Here is an 18,319-nt window from a genome sequence, read left to right as displayed (position 1 = left end):
GCAAGCGAACAACTAGCCAATATATTTTACCTCTCAAAACTGATTTTTAAGAATAGTTATAACTCAAAAGATAAAAAATTAAGCTACAAGGTGATTTGGAATCTAGTTTTAAAAAGTTATTATGCAAGAGAAATTTTATGCTTAAGCCATCATGGCATTATATGCAAAGTTTAAATGAATGACAGAAATCTTGATCTGAGACTATGTTGTGATGTTTTGAGTACACTTTATTTCAGAAAGTAGTATTTAGTATTTTCTATACACAATGAAATCATGAGCATTTCACTTTTTCTAAGTCAATTATTTCATAAGGATTTATTAATAAATATTGGTAAATAGAACTTTGGAAATCTTAATTCAGTATTCTTACTATACCTGAAGCTTTTGTAAGCTATAGTTTTATGTACAACCTTGTACAGTTTTTTGACATACTATTGGGATCTTGTTTATTCTCTTGAACTTTGTTCTGGCCAATACATTTTTTTTAAATCTTTAAGAAAATCTGTGATTGTTTTAGTGGGTATTTTTCTAAGTAAACAAAAACTTGTACAATGGTATTTTAGAGAATGCCAGATAAGTGCATGTTTCAAGTAATGTTTTTCTCATCACTTGTATGTTTACAACAGCATGGATCTTTAATAAAACCATCCTGGAAATTTAAGAATTGTGTTTTTTTCCACTAAAATCATAAGATGATGTGGTTTTTTCCCTAGTCCTCTGTTTTGGCATATCTTAGTTAACTTAGCTTTATTAGCATCACTCCAAGTAATAAAGGCTGAACACAGTAATGAAATACTGTGTTGTGAAGAGGCAAAAGGCCAGCTTATGCAGCTTAGTACATCTACCACAAAACCTTCAGGCACAGATGTACGAGTCTAATAATTTATCACATAATTTACAGGTACAAAGTGCAAATGACTTGAGTCCCCTGTTCTAAGCCCTTGGACTCTCTGGCTGTCTAAATCTGATTTTTAAAAAGCAGACTGTTGTTAAATTTCAAAAAAGACAAGATTTCAACATGCATATTATCTGATATTAAACAGAGTAAAATCAAAATTTAATTATTTCACAATTTCCTTTGGTTGAATAGTGTGTAACACTTTAGACTGTGAGATTGGTTTTCTGCAATTAATGATTGTTTTTGGCAGGTAAAATGAGGATCCAGAAGTGTTATCAACTCTTCTGATTGAAAAAAGTAAAGACAGTGGATAATTATTTTCAGCTTTAAAAGCTTGTGAGAAAGTTACACTGACCTGTTGGCTCTGATCCACAAAACGGAAAGCAAATTTGTGGATTAACTCTTCTCAAAGTGAAACACATGAAATGGGCAAAATTTACAATCTATTCATTAGGATATAAAATTTTTACAGAGGTTTTCAGGGATGTTAGATTGCTAAGAACGACCCCTACATTAATAAAGTTATTTAAAATATTCATTCAACAAGAAGCAGTAATTAATGAATTCTCATTTTATTTCTCCATACTGTAAAGGGATAATTAATTGTATTATCATTATAATTTGATGCTGACTATATCGGTAATGAGGACCTATATTATTCTACATACTACTAAAAAATGAGGAAAGCCTTATAACTATAGTTGACACTAAATAAAACACCAAAAAGTGAGCAATTCAACATTTAAAAGTACTCAATACAGATTTTACTAGACAAACCTTTATAACCTGCTTGCCTTCTTGGAGCTTTCATCTGTTTATTTTTTTTAAATATTGTAGGAAATGACTTAGTACAAAAATTTTAAGTCTAAGACTATTATGTCTTTCATTTGAAGATAAGACATTCTATAATAAAATTCACTATAAAAATGTCTATAATTTAGTGCAAAATGACTACATAGTAAAACACTTATAATTTGTTAAGCCTACTGTCTAAAAAAGAAAATTCACTTTGTAAAAATTTTGATTCAAACACACAGAGCCACCTATAGGATTTTATCAGACCTCATAAAAAACCTTCATAATCAACTCATAAATAAGCCCCATCTTACATTGGTGCATGCCTGTAGTCCCAGCGGGCTTGGGTGGCTGGGGCAGGAGGATGGAGAGTTCAAAGCCAGCCTCAGCAACTTAGTAAGGCCCTAAGCAACTCAGCAAGACCCTGTCTCTAAATAAATATTAAAAGGCTGGAGATGTGGCCCAATGGTAAGCATTCTGGGTTTAATCCTGGTACCTAAAAAATAAAAATAAACCACTAAAACCAATGGTAGTTTAAAAGACTTCTAGAGAATGGGTCTCCAAGTTGGTATCTCCCCCCAGAGTTTTACAATGTTCTTAGATTCTGAGGCATAACACAAAGAATGCTTATAACTGCATTTTGTTTTGATGATTTTCCTAATAAAATATACTTCTACAGAATTGGTTCAGTAAAAGAGAATATCTCCCCTAACTCAGGGATCTTTTCTTTTCTTTTTTGGGGGGATGATGGAAGACACCGGGGACTGAACCCAGGGGCACTTTACCACTAACCTATATCCCCAGCCCCTGCTTTTTAAATTTTTTAAAAAATATTTCTTAGCAGTAAATGGACACACTATTTTTATTTTTTTATGTGGTGCTGAGAATCAAACCCAATGCCTAACACATGCTAGGCAAATGCTCTACCAGAGCCACAATCTTAGCCCCCCTGCTTTTTAAATTGTAATTTTGAGGCAGGTTCTTGCTTAGTTACTTAGCGCCTTGCTAAACTGATGAGGCCTTAAACTTGCAATCCTCCTGCCTCAGCCTCCCGATTTGCTGGGATTACAGGTGTACACCATTGCACCCAACCCCACAAATCTTTTCTTAAAACTAAACAGAAAAAAAAAAAATACTAGGTAAACAAAGGCATAACTCAAGTCTATTACTTTTAGGTCCGCCTATGTCTGTTATGGGTGGAAAGAGTGGATTTATCCAAAAGACTTCATCCTCTTATAGTAACCTACATTTCCCAAACATTTTCCCAAAACTGCAGGCATATCACATGGCTCAGGACAATAATAAGAAGGATTAAGCATTCTGTACAATTTAAAAGATTATCAAGCCCCCTTCGAAAACTAAATGGTAGGCTGGATACCTGTGAATAACCTAATGATTTCTGAGACAACCAATTGGGACTCAAACACACAGGGTTCTGCCAAGAAATCATGCCACCCGGACAAGAAACAAATTGTGGTTTGCAAGAACTCATAGATATTTTGGATCCACTTAAAGCTTGACAAAACATGAAATTCTTCACTAAGCAGACTAAAGAAGATGCACATATTTTAAAAACACTGTCAGCTTTACTAAGGTTTAGAATAAAAAATATTTACATGTCTTTTATAATAAGAGTATTTACACCTCAATTATCAGGAAAATATTTTTCATTATTAAAAAAGAAAATTGTTGTAAACTTGTTTCTTCTGATATCTGTTTCAAGCACTCAACCTCTTCAGAAACTCCACAGCACAAAAATAAACATGCAAAAGTTTAAGAACAACTTTACAGTCTTTGAAAAAGAATATAAAGTGGAAAGAAAATTATGTATATAATCAAAGAAGAATCAGAGCTCAAGTCTGAATTTAGCCAATAAAGGCAGATGATCTGAAGAGTTATTCTCATTTGGAAGTCCATTAACAGTCCACAAGTCTTGTTCTGTAAGAAGTGACAGTCTAGCTAGAAGTTTCAAGCCACCAACCAAAGCAACTCCAGCTCCTACATTAAAGAAGCACACACATATTTAGTAAAACTGTATCAATGGGTTATTGTAAATCAATTATGCAAGTCTTTTTTTCTAAACAGTGAAAAAGAACTTGAGACCCCTACAGAACACTAATATGAAATAGTTTTTAGAATACAATTAATGTTTTATTGAATTATAAAAATAATTCCCAAACACAGCAGTTTCGGGTATTATTTTTACTTCAAATATATTTTTCTATTTTAAGTTTTGCAAATAATCTTTGAAAGAAAATACTAATATAATACATTAAAAAATGTTAAGAGTAATTTCAGATTGACAACTACCCAATAAATCATCCACTAACCATTCTGTAACTGCATAAGGCCAAACAGATCCAACATATCCAAAGAGGAAGTTTATAAGGTGACTGGAGAAAAGTATAATTTATTCCCAGAGAGGCGTCCCCAGAGAAATAGAACATGACATGATCTCAAATGTTAAGAGATTTGAGATGCTGATCCACGATTACTTTCCCGCCACCTAGTGAACTTTTGTAGGCATGACATCTTTCAGAACCTTACTACAAAAAGCAGCAAGCTAGTTCATAGAGTGATTTAGTGGAGGAGTAAGCCATCTCCTGTATTAATAAAGTAATCCCCAAAGGAAGGGGAAGAAAACAAAACACAACAGGACTAAAAGGGAAAGAGGAAAAAAAGCACAAAAAAATGAAGTAGAGCTGGGCATGGTAGCCTACCACCTATAATCCCAGCAATTAGGGAGGCTGAGAGAGGAAGATCACAAGTTTGAGGCCAACTTGTGAGACCCTGTCTCAAAAAATAAAATAACAAATGCTGGGGATGTCAAACAGAGAGAGAGAGACAGAGGGAGAAAGACAGATACACAACAAAGTGATAATCAGAAAAAAAAAAAGTCACCCATATTTAAGACTGGCAAGAGTTCTACTTTAGATTTCTGATTATTTTAAATTCTTTTGCATTTTAAATCCTTTGATTAATGTATACAACCTGATTTTCACTGAGTCAAACAAGGAAAGATGTTATCACTTTTGCTTTTTAAAAACACGTAGTTATACTTTCTTCCTCAGAAAGATTCCAAAGTCAACGTACAAATTTGTTGTGGCAGCATGCCTTAATAAATCTTAACCACAAACGTATGATAACCACTGACAATCTACTCAGTTATTATCACAGAAAAATAGTAAATTTTTTGGCAAGTAAAAATAAGGAGCAATACAAAGACCTACAACTCAAAAGCTGACGAACTGGATGTTAGAACTAAGGATATAATGTTACATAATTTCTTTGGGGTACTTTCCTACTTTCCAAAGAAGTAACTGATTGACACCATCAATCTGTTTATTTTAGAATATTTTTAACTTCTAAATCTGGAACTTCATCTAGAGGTATAGCTAACTTTTCTTAACTTCAGCCTTGGAGGGCTGGCTACTGTGCTCTCCAGCAGAGTACGAATACATACAGTTTTTACCTGGGTGCCCAGCAACATCTTCCTTTTCTGCAGAGTAGAAAATATAATCCACAGTTATGGCACTCGGGAAATGACAAGTGGTCACTTCTGGAATTCCAGTGTCAGGAAAGAAATGTGAATAAACAGATGACAAACTGAAATGGTGCTGTAGGTTTGAAGATAATCTAAATGAAAAGAAAAAGTATTCAGCATCCATCAAGTTTTTCATGACTTCTACAAGTTCTTCTATTTAAGAACTTTTTCATTCAATTTCTAGATTAAGACCAGACATTAGGACAAGTTTTATATATGTAGACCATATCATAATTTAGCATTCACTTATTCATGAAGTTATATTAAAAATCCATTAACAAGGCTATATTCATAGGGGTAAAATAGCTCAATAATCAACCTACTAATAAAACTATTATTTATGGTTGAGAGCATCCCCTTGTTAATTAACATGTATTCTAAAACAATTACACATTTCGGTGTGTGTTTTAAAAAAGAAAATCAAAGACTTCTGATGTCAGAGGACCACATTTTCTTGTTATTATTGCTCTGACATACGAGATAACTTCAGGCTGCAGCTTAAGGTCAGCTTCTATAATGGCTACATTTACTATAAATACATGTGATGTATGGGAAAGGATTTAAAGATCATTTTCTAGTAACACATTATAAAGTTTAAGGATCATTATGCCATAAAGGAAAATAAAATCTTCAGAACATTTAAAAAATTCATTCAAACATTTACCAAACATCTAATAAATTCCAGGCACTGTCTTAGGTGCTGAGGATATAGATAAAAATGAGTTTTAATGTGGTTTTGTTTTTAATGAGCTAGTATGTCAATAAATAAGGTAATTCCTTGGAATTGCTCTTAACTTCCAACTTTCAGGAACTTTTTATGTTTAGGACATATATTTATAGTATTATTAAATGTAAATAGGTCTTCTGCAAATTGTTATCTACCACCAATTTTCAGTTTACAGATAAAAGCTATACACATAAATGCATTGCATTCATGTGCAGATAGTCAATCAGATCTTTTCTAAAAAGATTTAAGAATTACTTAAAATTATTACTTGTTAGGTTAACCTTCTTTATTGATCCTTTTTTTTCTTTAGTACTGGGGATTGAATCCAGGGTCTCATACATGCTAGATAAGCACTCTACCACTGAGCTATATCCCCAGCAGTCACTCCTCCTTTTTGTCTTGTTTTTTTTTATATTTTTGAGACAGAATCTCTCTCACTAGTTGCCCAGACTGTGCGTCTTGCTAAGTTGCTTAGGTGCCCTAGAACTTGTGATCCTGCTGCCTGTTACTGGGCTCACAGGTATGCACTACAACACGTGACTAAATATTCCTTAAAAAAAAAAAAAAAATTGCTCCCTTTCTTACTGAATTTTTTATTATGTGAAAATATTTTCTCAAAACAAGGTATACAAAATAAAATTAAGAAAGCAGATAAATATAGGAGAGATGCTTCTAATTTGGTTCCTCACGTTAAAATGTTAAAACACAAAATTTAATCACAATAGAAAACAACCAAAGAATCTCCCAAAGAGATTTCAAGAATCTCCCAAAGAGACAAGATTTAGGTCCCTGTCTTATGTTAATGTGAATCCATTCCTCAACCACAGCCCCAAACTTTCATGTTTTCTTTAATAAGGAATCCAGGCATCTTCATCCTCTGACATTCTTTTCCTATAGTTCAAGACATTATGACTATCTTTTCTACTGGCATATTCTTTTTTTTGGGACCCAATTCTCCTAAAGACTGTTTTGAGATCTAGTAAGACAAAGAACAGTAAGGATCCTCTTGAAATCTGAAAGATATTTTTCTGCAACCTTCTTCACCTTTGTCTAAATATGAAGTGGCAATAAATTTTAGGGTGAGCTGGTCTAGGTCCTTTTATACATTGCCTAAGCATCAAACATTGTGCTTTATATGCTTTATCTGTGAATCATCACAATAACCCAAATATGTATCAGGAAACTGAACCTCAAAATGTTACATTCATGTGCAAAACCACACCACCAAAAAGCAGCATCAACACCATCTTCCTTTTTATCCAAGTGTTTTTTGAGAAATACCTTTTTAATTCAACTTAAGTCAGGAAGTGCCTATTACTGCTTTTCCGAACTCACTTTTCAGCTGTTACTAGGGACCTCTGTTTTCTCCAGCTGTGTTTGTGTAGGATCACTATCTGTAAGAACAGAGAGAAATGTATTAAGCTTACTTACACACTGCTTTGTTCCAGTTTGTCTCCGTATAGCCCTCTTACTATAGAAATGATATTTAAAACACATCTAGTTTAACGGATGTCTAGTTATGTGTTTTATCCTAGAGGCTGTTCTGACAGTCTCCAAAATTAGGAAAAATAAAATGTAACATGCAAGTAATTCATGCACATATAATTTTGGAAGTTCAACTTTATGAAGTAAATTTAGAGCTCTTTTAAAAAAAAGGAATGAGCAAATAGGTACATAGTGTATACATATATATGAATATTCATCCCTGAGATGCTAATCCTTTAAAATTTTAGTCTTATAGCTTCCAAGGAAATACTATTGCCCAGCAGACTGCCAAGATGTACTGCAAACACTTACCTGTCTTTTCTTACTTTTGGAACCTGCTGTACCTCATACACACAGTTCTGTGAGATACCTAGGTTTGGGGGCCAAATTGGAATAGATAAAATTCTTTGTCCCCGTGAAGACTGTTTCCTGGCCAGATACCTAAACAAAATTTCAACAGGTATCTTAGGTGAAAAAGATTTTAAGTAATTTATGTATTGAAAAATTATGTCTAAATAAAAGGTAATCCAAAAATAGTAAACATTACCCTTTATTCATTATGTTAAGTGATTATCTGTGCTTATAAAATCATGTTCAAATACAATTCAGAAAGCACTTATTTATATGAAAACAAGTCTTTTCCTATATATTTTTCTCTAACTTGAACATTCAACCATTTAGAGCTTTGACTAATACTGCCTCTTCTTTGTGCTACATGCAATATAATTCCTATTGTATCAAACACTAAGAGAATTATCTCTTTAAATTCATAATAATTACTCAAACTCCAGGAGTATAGAGCTTATTTTGGCTAAATATAATGAAGATCACAAAATCTAAAGCAAGTAGAGAAAAGCACAATAAAAATAATAGCACCAGATAAATTATTATAAAGAGTTAAAATATTTATCATTATGTAGAGGAAAACATATGATGAAGACTAGTTTTGCCAAGAGTGTTGCCTGCATCCAGCATTCAAAATTCTACCCTACCACCTTATAAACAATTCTTTATTTCTGAGGAATCCATGCCTGGCGATGGTTTTTTTCCTTCTTCCCCTATTTTTCTTTTCTTTCTTTCTTTTTTTTTTTTTTGCTTGCTAAAGCCTCCAAGCAGAATGTTGCCACAGATACATGGAAAAGATAAAATTAAACCAAGTGAAAAAACTTACTGATTAGGAGTTGTGAAAAATCATCACAGCTTGGTAAAGTGAGGTACCGAATCATCCAAGGTTTTCCAACAGCCACAAGAAAACTATCCTTATATTACAATGAATTGGAGCAACTATGTCCACCACCTAACAACAGTAAAGTAAGCACTTACCTTTCCTATGGCAAGTCCTTCATAATTCAATTTTCCTTCCTTATGAAACTATAGAGTGGAGAACCAGGAACAGAATTAAAGTCACCGCACATAACAATAGGACAGAAGCTGCCATCTTTCTGATGGGCAACACTGGAAATCTCTGCCAGCAGCATTTGCCAATTGGGTCAGTTTAATATCACCTCTCCTTGGATTATATAATAGATGTGTATTAGCTACACAGATCGCAGGAGAGGCAGCACATGAATTTTGGGCTGCAAGAGTAAAACTAATCCAATATTGTCTCTGTCCAACAGAGGAATATCAGGGGCGGAAGAATTCCACTGGATTCACTGATAAGAGAGAAAATTTGGAATGCTTGAAGCAAATGGCACAGCCATCAGGTTTCCTTCCAGTTCGCATCTTATATTCACAGTGATAACCTACAAGAAAGAAATGAATTTAAAAAACAGGGATTGTTTATATACATACATGTCAAAACACAGCTCTCATATTTCAACAATGTTTACCAAAGTGTATTCTGCAGAAAATTAGTATTATGGGACGTAAAGAAGTGCTGGAGTCCAAAAAGATAGCACTGGGTTTAACAGATCTCTTTACTGGCTGATTTACGTCCTTACTATACTAATGTACATTATCATTCCCCCAGTTCCAATTCATGACCATGACAGTAAGGATCTATGATCATTTCCTCTCTCTTCACCCCATCTCTCTGATCTTTCTGCCTGCAGCTCTTTCCCCCTCACTCTGTTCCAATCTCCAATCATCTGTCTTCCTGCTCGCTGGAATGCTCTAGGCACGGCTTGTTCCTTCACCTTTTTCAACTCTTTGTTGAAATGTCACTTTGATCATTTTGCTTAAAATTGAAACCTCACTCTACTTTCCTACTTTTCTCCAGAGAAGTATCTCCTGAGTAGATGGGCTTACAGGTGTGACTCACCCAAGGGAGGAGACTTTTTACCTGTTTTGTCCAATGTTACACTCCATTGTCTAGAATAGTGCATAGTATATAGTAAGCACTCAAAATTATTTGCTGACCAAATAAATACAAAGCAGGCACATTTCTCAATCTATGTGTTCAAAGATGAACTGTTTCTAGAAGTGTTTCTTCATTAAACAGGTTTCAGTTTTTATCTATGAGGCACTGAGGCCCTGCTGTTATGATGAACTAGAATGATCCCTGATTTCATGGAGCTCAGAATCTTAGTGTTCTGGTGGTAAGCACAGCAACTATTAAAGGAGCTAGTAAAGAAATTCTACTATACCTTTCCCTTTGAATTAAAACTACATATCAACATTAAAAAGTTTCCCACTGAAATACCTCAACGGTTTCCTGACCTTCTGAATAGGATTCACATTTTCAAATTAAGATTTTGGCTTACATCTTTGCTTAGCAAGTTATGGTTTATTAATAAACAAATCTTCAAAAGTAAAAGTAAATTTGGCTAAAGTAAAGTACATCGTACCCAGTGATTCCAAACTTGGCCTGATTTCTGTTCCATAATGATCTTCTTGAACTTCTTGTAAACACAGTACCTTGGAAGAAAAAATAGCTTGAATTAAAACAAAGAAATGCAAACATGAATTTTTTGGTGCTTTCATCTTTAAAGGAGTCTTCATAAATTCCAAACCTGATGAGAGTTGAAAAAAATAACTTACAATTCTTTTTCTTGTTATTTGTAGATTTAGCAAATTAATATTTCCCAATCTGACCAATCTCAAAACCCTAGTCTTTAAGCTTAAAGCTTTCTTACTATCCAAAATTGATATTTCCCAAAAGAAATATTTTATTACATGTCAGGCTCTCTTTCCTGAATTCCCAAGTTCTTTAGTACTAATCTTTGGAGTCCTTTCTAAGAGTTTGATTTTTTTTTTAATGCTATCATTTAGATGAAATTTTTGCATGAACTACTGAAATTCTGAACCAAAGAAAATATTACTATACCAGTTCATGTCTCAAAACTGACCATACTTACAACTTTTCAGATCCTTTTTGAAAAGTTAATGATATTTATACCAACAACCACTAGCAAATGATTCTCTGGAAGTCATGATAATGTGCTAAGAACTGTTCTACCACTATTCTTAAGTATTTTTCCTTTTTACCTCCCCCATCCACACACAAAAAAGGATAAAAATCACTTCATTCACAACCCGCAAATGAAACATTTAACTCAACTTTTCCTTGAGTGAAGCATTTGATAATATTTTACACTTACATCTGCATCAAAGTGTTTAATTTCTTTCAGAATATTGGGAAACCTAAAACTCCAATGCAATACTGGTCGTCGACAGTGTCTATAAAGGTGTGAATTATCTTCCAATAAATCTTGTGAAAGTATATTATAGGACATCACTGAAAAGTCAAACTTGTTCTCATTGTCTTCACATTGGGGGTCAACATTTTCCTCTCCTAGGATCTTCGTTTTTTCTTTCTTATGGTTACATATATATTCCCAATTCCTTTTAATCATTCCTGTTAAAATACATTGGACAAAATATAAATAATTAATTTTAAAAAAAAGACCATATAGTTTCCTGTATCTTTTTGCTATTTAAAAATTCCCATAAACAATGAGTCAAATGTTTTTTTCCCTAAAAATGGTCATATAGTACCAAATAACTAGCAGCTGTCATCAAACTGATTGCAAAGGTGGCAAAATGCTATACTGACTAACACGTATACAAGTTTAAAGGATCTATAAGATATCCTGAAGGCTGAGCATGCGTGCTAATAAAGCTAAGGACTATACAGGGGTTGTGGTTTCTTACTTCTCTATGGTTAACAGTGGTTGGCCACAGACAACCATAATGGTATATTTGTATGTCACAGTTAGATTTTCAATGAGATGATTTCACATTATATTTTATTCCCTATTAGTAAGATAAGATCAACAAATGATAAGGTCCAGAATAACTCTTTAGTTCAGAATTCTGGTATATACATGAATGAAGGTTATATAATGGCAATACATGGAAGCAGTACTTAGTGTCTAAAACATTAAGGGGAACAAAGCAAACAAAATGAACAAAAGTCATCTCTTTAATGTACCAAAGCAGAAGTTAAATGTGATTTATGGAATGCTAGTAAATGATAATGGCTGGTTGACAAGCACAGCATGCAAAAACCAGGAATGTGCCATAGTTTGTATTCTGCAGACATAATGTACTCTGAAAAAAGCAATGGAGAGTAGAAAAAGTATGAGACTCTGCAATTATAGATAGTCATTGACTTTGATATGACCACCATTTATGTAGTGTTCCTCACCACACCATTAAAGAGGATACTCTATTGCCATGGAAGCCATGAAGAAAAATTTGGAACTTTTAGAGAATCTAGAGCCCAAAAGGAAGAGGAAACAAATAATAGGAAGAAAATATAGTAGGAGATAGACTTCCACGCATGATTAATTACTAGAAAAGTCTCAGCCCTAAAATATCTTCTTCTATCCTACATGAACATTTTCAACTTTGCTGGATCACAATGACTAAAATCCTACCAATTAAAAATTAAAATGAGATTAAAATAGTATATAAATTTATACATGAAGTGAAAATAAAATTAAAAGGAATACACTAGTATTTTTGTAAATAGTTATTTCTTTTTCTTTTTTTTTTTTTTTTTGCAGTGCTGGGGATTTAACCCAGGGCCTTTTGCTTGTGAGGCACACACTCTACCAACTGAACTATATCCCCAGCCCTAAATAGTTATTTCTGAGTACTAGGATTTTAGTAGACTTTTCCAAAATTTCAATAATGATCCATTCACCCTCAAATCATCAATATACTATATAAAACTGCCAATGAAGTAATAATACTTTTTGGTAAATTAGTTTAATCAGATTGCTTTCCTCAATATCTAAGTATCTGATGAATTGAGGGGACAGGAATTTTGACCACAGGATATAAGAAGATAACTGGCATGACTAGTGCAGTCTGGAGGGAACAAAGGAGTTAGAGACTTATGATACCATGAACATACTGGGAGAAGTGTAAAGGGAAAAAAAAAAAAAAAAAGGAAGGAAACTAAACGGTCCTCAAGTACTACATAATTTTGCATGGAGCTTGTCTTATGCACAGAAAACGGAAGAAAACAATCCCTTTCTCTATCCATCACCGACATGTGGAATTCTACTCCAAAAGGCTCAGTACTGGGGCTAATTATACTACCTCCACACAGCTACTTAAAGATTTATAGAACACCATTTGTAAACTGAGGGTAGTGTATGATGGTTTTAGCCATCAATCAGTCTTCAAACATATCTCTAGTCATGCAAACAAAATGTAAGCTATCATCATAAATAAAGTACCATCTTGGTGTCACGCCATATGAAAATATGAAAGATTAGGGTCTAAAAAACATGTTTGTAGTTCGTTATAAAATAGTGCATATAATGGCATATAAATATATTAAGATTTTATGGTCCTCGTAATCAGTTTGTAAATCAACGTTTTGCAATTCTACTTTTAAATAACCAGGACCATTCAATTATCTGATTAATAGAGTGGCTTTCAAACTTCGACAGCTTGTAGAACCCTTTTGTCCTTATTTTTCATCATGGAACACCAATCTCTGGCATAATGGGACTGGGGCTGGGATGATGGGGTAAACACACATTTTATTTGCTTTTAATAAATGTACATAAATGTGTTCAAGTGCTAGCGTTCCATGGAAGACAATTTGAAAACCACTGACAAAGTGGATAGTCTTTAACCTTTATATACTTCACAACATTAATTGACACTGCAAAAGCTTATATACCTTCCATGTCAGGAGGAACAAGATGGTCACAGCAGAGAAGATAGATGAATCAAAGAAAGTAAGCAATAGGCCTGATCAGGTTTTTGGGCTGCCTAATTAAAAAATCATAATTGTGTCACATAAATCCTTCAAATACCACTTTAAAGTGATAGGCAAGTTAGCAATGCTGTTCTCTTGATTGAAAAATATTAGTGAAATATCGGAAGTCACAAATATGGCTTAACGAAGAGCTTTTTCCTTATTCACAATACCTAGGAAGAATGGACATATAAAGAGTCAGGTTGCAATCAAAGATTATCAGTATGTAAATGTAATTCCCCATCCATTAAAGGGAAAACAACACCACAGTTTTCTGAGTACCTACTATGTAGCCAACAGTGTGGTAGGCACTTTGACATGCCTCATTTCATCTGTAACAGACTTGCAAGGTAAGCATTACCCTACACTAGGAAACCAAGGAGCACAGAGTTTTAAGTAATCTACCCACAGTCACACAACCAGTGGTAGAGCAGAAATGAGGGCAGGAGTAGTTTCTAAGTTCATGCTGATGTCAGGTGTCAGTATGCCACTTTTCCAACTGAGAGTACACCAAATTTATAAGATAAATGACAGAGAAGTGTGTGCTAGCCTGATGAACAACAAATAAATGAAAAAGCAATCCAAGGTCATCATTCAGACCTGGACTTACAAATAATGAACTATTCTTAGGAAATTGATTTTAATGCTTCTAAATATGCCTTTCATTCATTCAAATAAATATCTGTTTTATCTCCATATGTTATAATTAAGTAGTATACAGATTTTCACTTTGAGGGCCTACAATTTCTATTTAAATGTTTTTTTCCCTTAAGTAGGTTCTTTATAACTATATGACAACAAATTATACATTTGCTTGGACATAGTTAATAACTTGGCCTGGAATCCAGCTGAAGTCTGTATACTGCTTTTTTGTAACAAAGGCAGAAAGAACTCAAAGAGCACTAACTCATCAACTCTTCCTGCCCTGACTGCTGGGCAAGACTCATTCTCAATGTCTTTCTCTGAACAAATTTGTACGTCATCTCCTTATACATTAACACCCACACAGGCCATGCTTAAAGTCCTTCAGAGGAATTATCTTCACTGAAAACTATAGTTCAATAAGAAAGACAATTCCAAAGTCTATTTGACACTTCATTTATACTTTCAGGAGGCTGGAGTGGGGCTGGGGTGTGTGTAGACTGGAAACAAAGAGGAAGCCTAGTGAATTGTTGAGAAGAAAAATATGAAAAAAATAGACCTAATCAACATATTAGAAAAATAAGTGTTCTCGGCATTGAATAAGATATAGTTCCCTTTCTAAAAGATACTTCTGATTGACTCAAGTTTATATCTATAGATCTCAGTTTGAGAAATAGAGATTTAATAAACTAAAATCTCATTCTAAAAGAAATTGTCTTTTACTTACAATCGTTTCTCTTTTACCCTCTAGTACTAGGGATTGAACCCAGAGGCATTCTACCACAGAGCTACATCGACAGCCCTTTTAGTTTTCAATTGAAGACAGTCTTGCTAAGTTGCCCAGGTTGGCCTCAAAGTTGTAATCCTCCTGCTTCAGCTTCCAGAGTAGCTGAGATTACAGGTGTGTACCACCAGGCCAACTTCACTTTCAATTGTTTCTTCTTAAAAATAATCTTTTTGTTTTATATTTTAAAAGCTAGAGTTAAAAATGAAAACAAAATTGAATTCCTTTTTTGGATCCGTGACTTCCAAGAATAAACCCACCAACTTATAATTCTGAAAGACCTTCTGTTTCAAAACACTGGTTGTGAAAATTGTTCTTAAGTTAAACTTAGCGTTTTAATCTACTTCTCCATTCTTTTCCAACCTTAATTTGTCTGTAGTTTCTTCTATTTTTTTCCAGCCAGAAATACACAATTTTAATTGAAGATAAATTAATTGAAGATAAAAACTTCATTTTAAAAAGATTTATTTTTTCCTAACAGAAAACTACAGACTAAAAATAAACACCAAACATCTCTAAAACCTGCAGGAATTTTAAAAATATTACATATGAAAGTGTCAACTTAGTCTATCATTTATATCTACTTCTTCACCAAGATAAATGTCACCTTTACCTTGGTGTTTTCTTCGTTTTGATGAAGGCTCATCTCCCTCAGAGTTCATGATGTAACTAGAGAGATGAATCAAAGAGGTCTGGCTCAGGTTGTCAGGTCTCCAGTTACTGTACTGAAACTGAGTTCTAGACTCAAATAAACAAGGTGGTCTCCAATTTAGTGAAAAATGCCTACTACTGAAGTATGGGTAAGGAGCACGAGAATAATGTCCAGGCCACCTCATACAACTAGAAATATGTCTGTTCCAGCAACTTTGCGGATTCTCCCACGGTGTAGTCCAATCTCTGCCCAGACTCTTCTGGTGATGGGAAAACATGGGGTATCTAAAGAAATAAATACACTCCTTGAGGCACCACTTTTGGTTCAGCTATAGTACACAAATCTAAATCTATTTCCTCAAGGGAAGATAACATCTATTTAAAATCTGACTTCTAAATCTGTGAAGGATGAAGAGAAAAGCACGCATGGTTTAGCTATGAGCATCAACACCTCAATACTTTCCCCCTAAACAACCATGAATAGTATTCTAAATACTTAACAAGAGAATACTACCTTAAAAATAAATGCCACACACCCCTCAAAATAGCCACAGTACAACTGAAAGAGAAATCCACTATCAAACCAGAATTCTGAGTAGTTTTCTAGCACCAAAACTCCATAGAAAAATAAAATCCACAGCAAACATAATACTTAATCAAATATGGAACACATATTAGACAACTGAAGCAACTCTCTCCTCCAAATTGGGTTCGTAGAAAAAATATGTTTCTGAACAGGTTTTTATACTAAGGTAGATTTATTTTCAAACACTTGTAAAGCTAGCACAACTTCACAATCTATCTGCCTTTCTCATCAGTAGATGGACAATTTAATTTTACATTCTTTTCTTTTTCTTTCACAAGCATTCTTCTCCTTGGGGGAAATTAAAGAGGATAAAGATTGTGTACTAGGAATTCATTCAACAACACTTCATGCCCAACAGCATCAATGTAATCTATCATCCAAAATATCTCCAAAGTAGTGCTAAGATTATCTTTCATAAGTTTCTCTCAGGCTCTCAAAAAACACTGCAGCTTGAGTACCATCTTCTTACTCTAGTTAGTAGGAAAAAAAAAAAAATGTTAGCATTTAGAGGACTTCTATCCTTGCCTCTGGAATTCATTATAAGTACATTTCTCAACATACTATCAATAAGGTCCCCTTCTGTCACAAATGAAATTTGTTTAAATTGCATTTATTGTTGACTTATATTGTTGTTTTTCATTTTAAGAGCATAAATGCTGTTTATATAGTCACAAACCGTTCTCTAAAATCAACTTAACTGTAAATCTTTAAAGGCATGAAGTGTGCACTGTATCCTGTGTTGTGATAACTCTGAAAGCCATAGGTATTTGGGCACTTGGTCTGTGCATTTCCTATCCGGCTAAGCTACCATAATGAAATTTAAAACTTGAACTACGATATGTATTTTCTGTATTTTTAATTATTTATGTGGATGACTTTTTCTCAAGATATCGAGCTCCTTCACGGCCAGAATCTTCTTACTCATTTTAAGCCGGTATCTTCACAAGTGCCTAGCACATTGCCTGGCATACAGCTGGGTACTCAGGAAACATTGTTGAACCGAATTGCCATCAAGTCCCAGGCCCACAGGAGTTAAAAGCAGATCCTCATGACTTTCGCGGTAATTAACAGTGATGTGCTTCCCACGCATGGTCCACAGTCGGTTTAACAGAGTACAAAATTAAACCTTCTGATTTGCAGCATCTAAGTACTTATTTTAAAGTTTATTAGGAATAGAAGTAATCCCAGGATTTCGCAGGCACGACTAAGGGCGTCGCTAATGTAGGTAGCGCCAACTTTAGTGTTTTTGCTTTTTTTTTTTTTCCTTTAAGTGCGTCAATTTAAAGAAAAACATCCCGTAAACAACACGGCTGGAATGAGAACTTGGCAATACCGTAAAGGTTGGAATACAAGTGACCCAAGTTTGATAGACGCTAAAACACCCACAAACAACCCCCCTGGCGTGTGCCACGCGCTGCCGGGACCTGCTGCGGACAGGCGGGCATCAGGCGGGCTGCCAGTCCCGAGTCAGGCCGCAGCGTCCTGGGAGGCTGAGGCCGGCTTGGAGGCTGGGCCGGGGCGCCGGGGCGCCGAGGCCAAGCCCGGTCAGGAAGGCCGCGCCTCCCCGGAAGGCGGCCGACACGCTCGACACCCGGACCCGGACCCGGCGGCCCAGCGTCTCGCCGGCCGCGCGTCCGGTTTACCTAGCCCTCTGGGTCTCCGGAGGAACCGTCCCGGCCGCACCATCTCCCAAACCCTCTTCCTCCTCCGCCTCCCCCAGCCCGCCCCGCCCTAGGCTAACCTGGGCTGCCCGCCCCGAGGCCGCCCGCCCCTTCCTCCTCCCTCTTCCCTCCAGCTACCCAGTCTTACTGACCGGCCTCTCCCCACCACACAGCGGCCGTAGCCCCTCCTCACACACCGCCAGGCTTCCATCTTCTCCCTCAGCCGTCGTCCAATTCCAGGCCCAGGCCTCCACCTGAACCTTTACGACCCACTCGGTGGCCTAAGACACCACGGGGCCCCCATCACTCGAAGTCCCGGCTCCCGGCCCAGTTGCAAGGCATGCTGGGAGCTGCAGTCTCGCCACCCGCCATGCCTCCATCTT

At 35.4% G+C, this 18,319-nt stretch overlaps 1 protein-coding gene across 1 annotated transcript; it reads right to left on the bottom strand.

Moving 5' to 3' along the window:
* Positions 1-2,103: 2,103 nt before the first annotated feature.
* Positions 2,104-18,319, bottom strand: Angel2 (angel homolog 2). The gene is given in 14 exon segments (XM_047521462.1): positions 2,104-3,691; positions 5,166-5,329; positions 7,300-7,316; positions 7,318-7,354; positions 7,762-7,871; positions 8,755-8,816; positions 8,819-8,927; positions 8,929-9,017; positions 9,020-9,080; positions 9,082-9,194; positions 10,239-10,308; positions 10,992-11,248; positions 15,652-15,974; positions 18,089-18,319. Coding segments are annotated over 14 exon segments (1,623 nt in total). The 5' UTR covers positions 18,148-18,319; the 3' UTR covers positions 2,104-3,539.

The sequence above is a fragment of the Sciurus carolinensis genome, chromosome 12 (assembly GCF_902686445.1).
Source record: "Sciurus carolinensis chromosome 12, mSciCar1.2, whole genome shotgun sequence".
Taxonomy (NCBI): Eukaryota; Metazoa; Chordata; class Mammalia; order Rodentia; family Sciuridae; genus Sciurus; species Sciurus carolinensis.
This window is presented reverse-complemented; position numbering and strand designations above follow the sequence as displayed.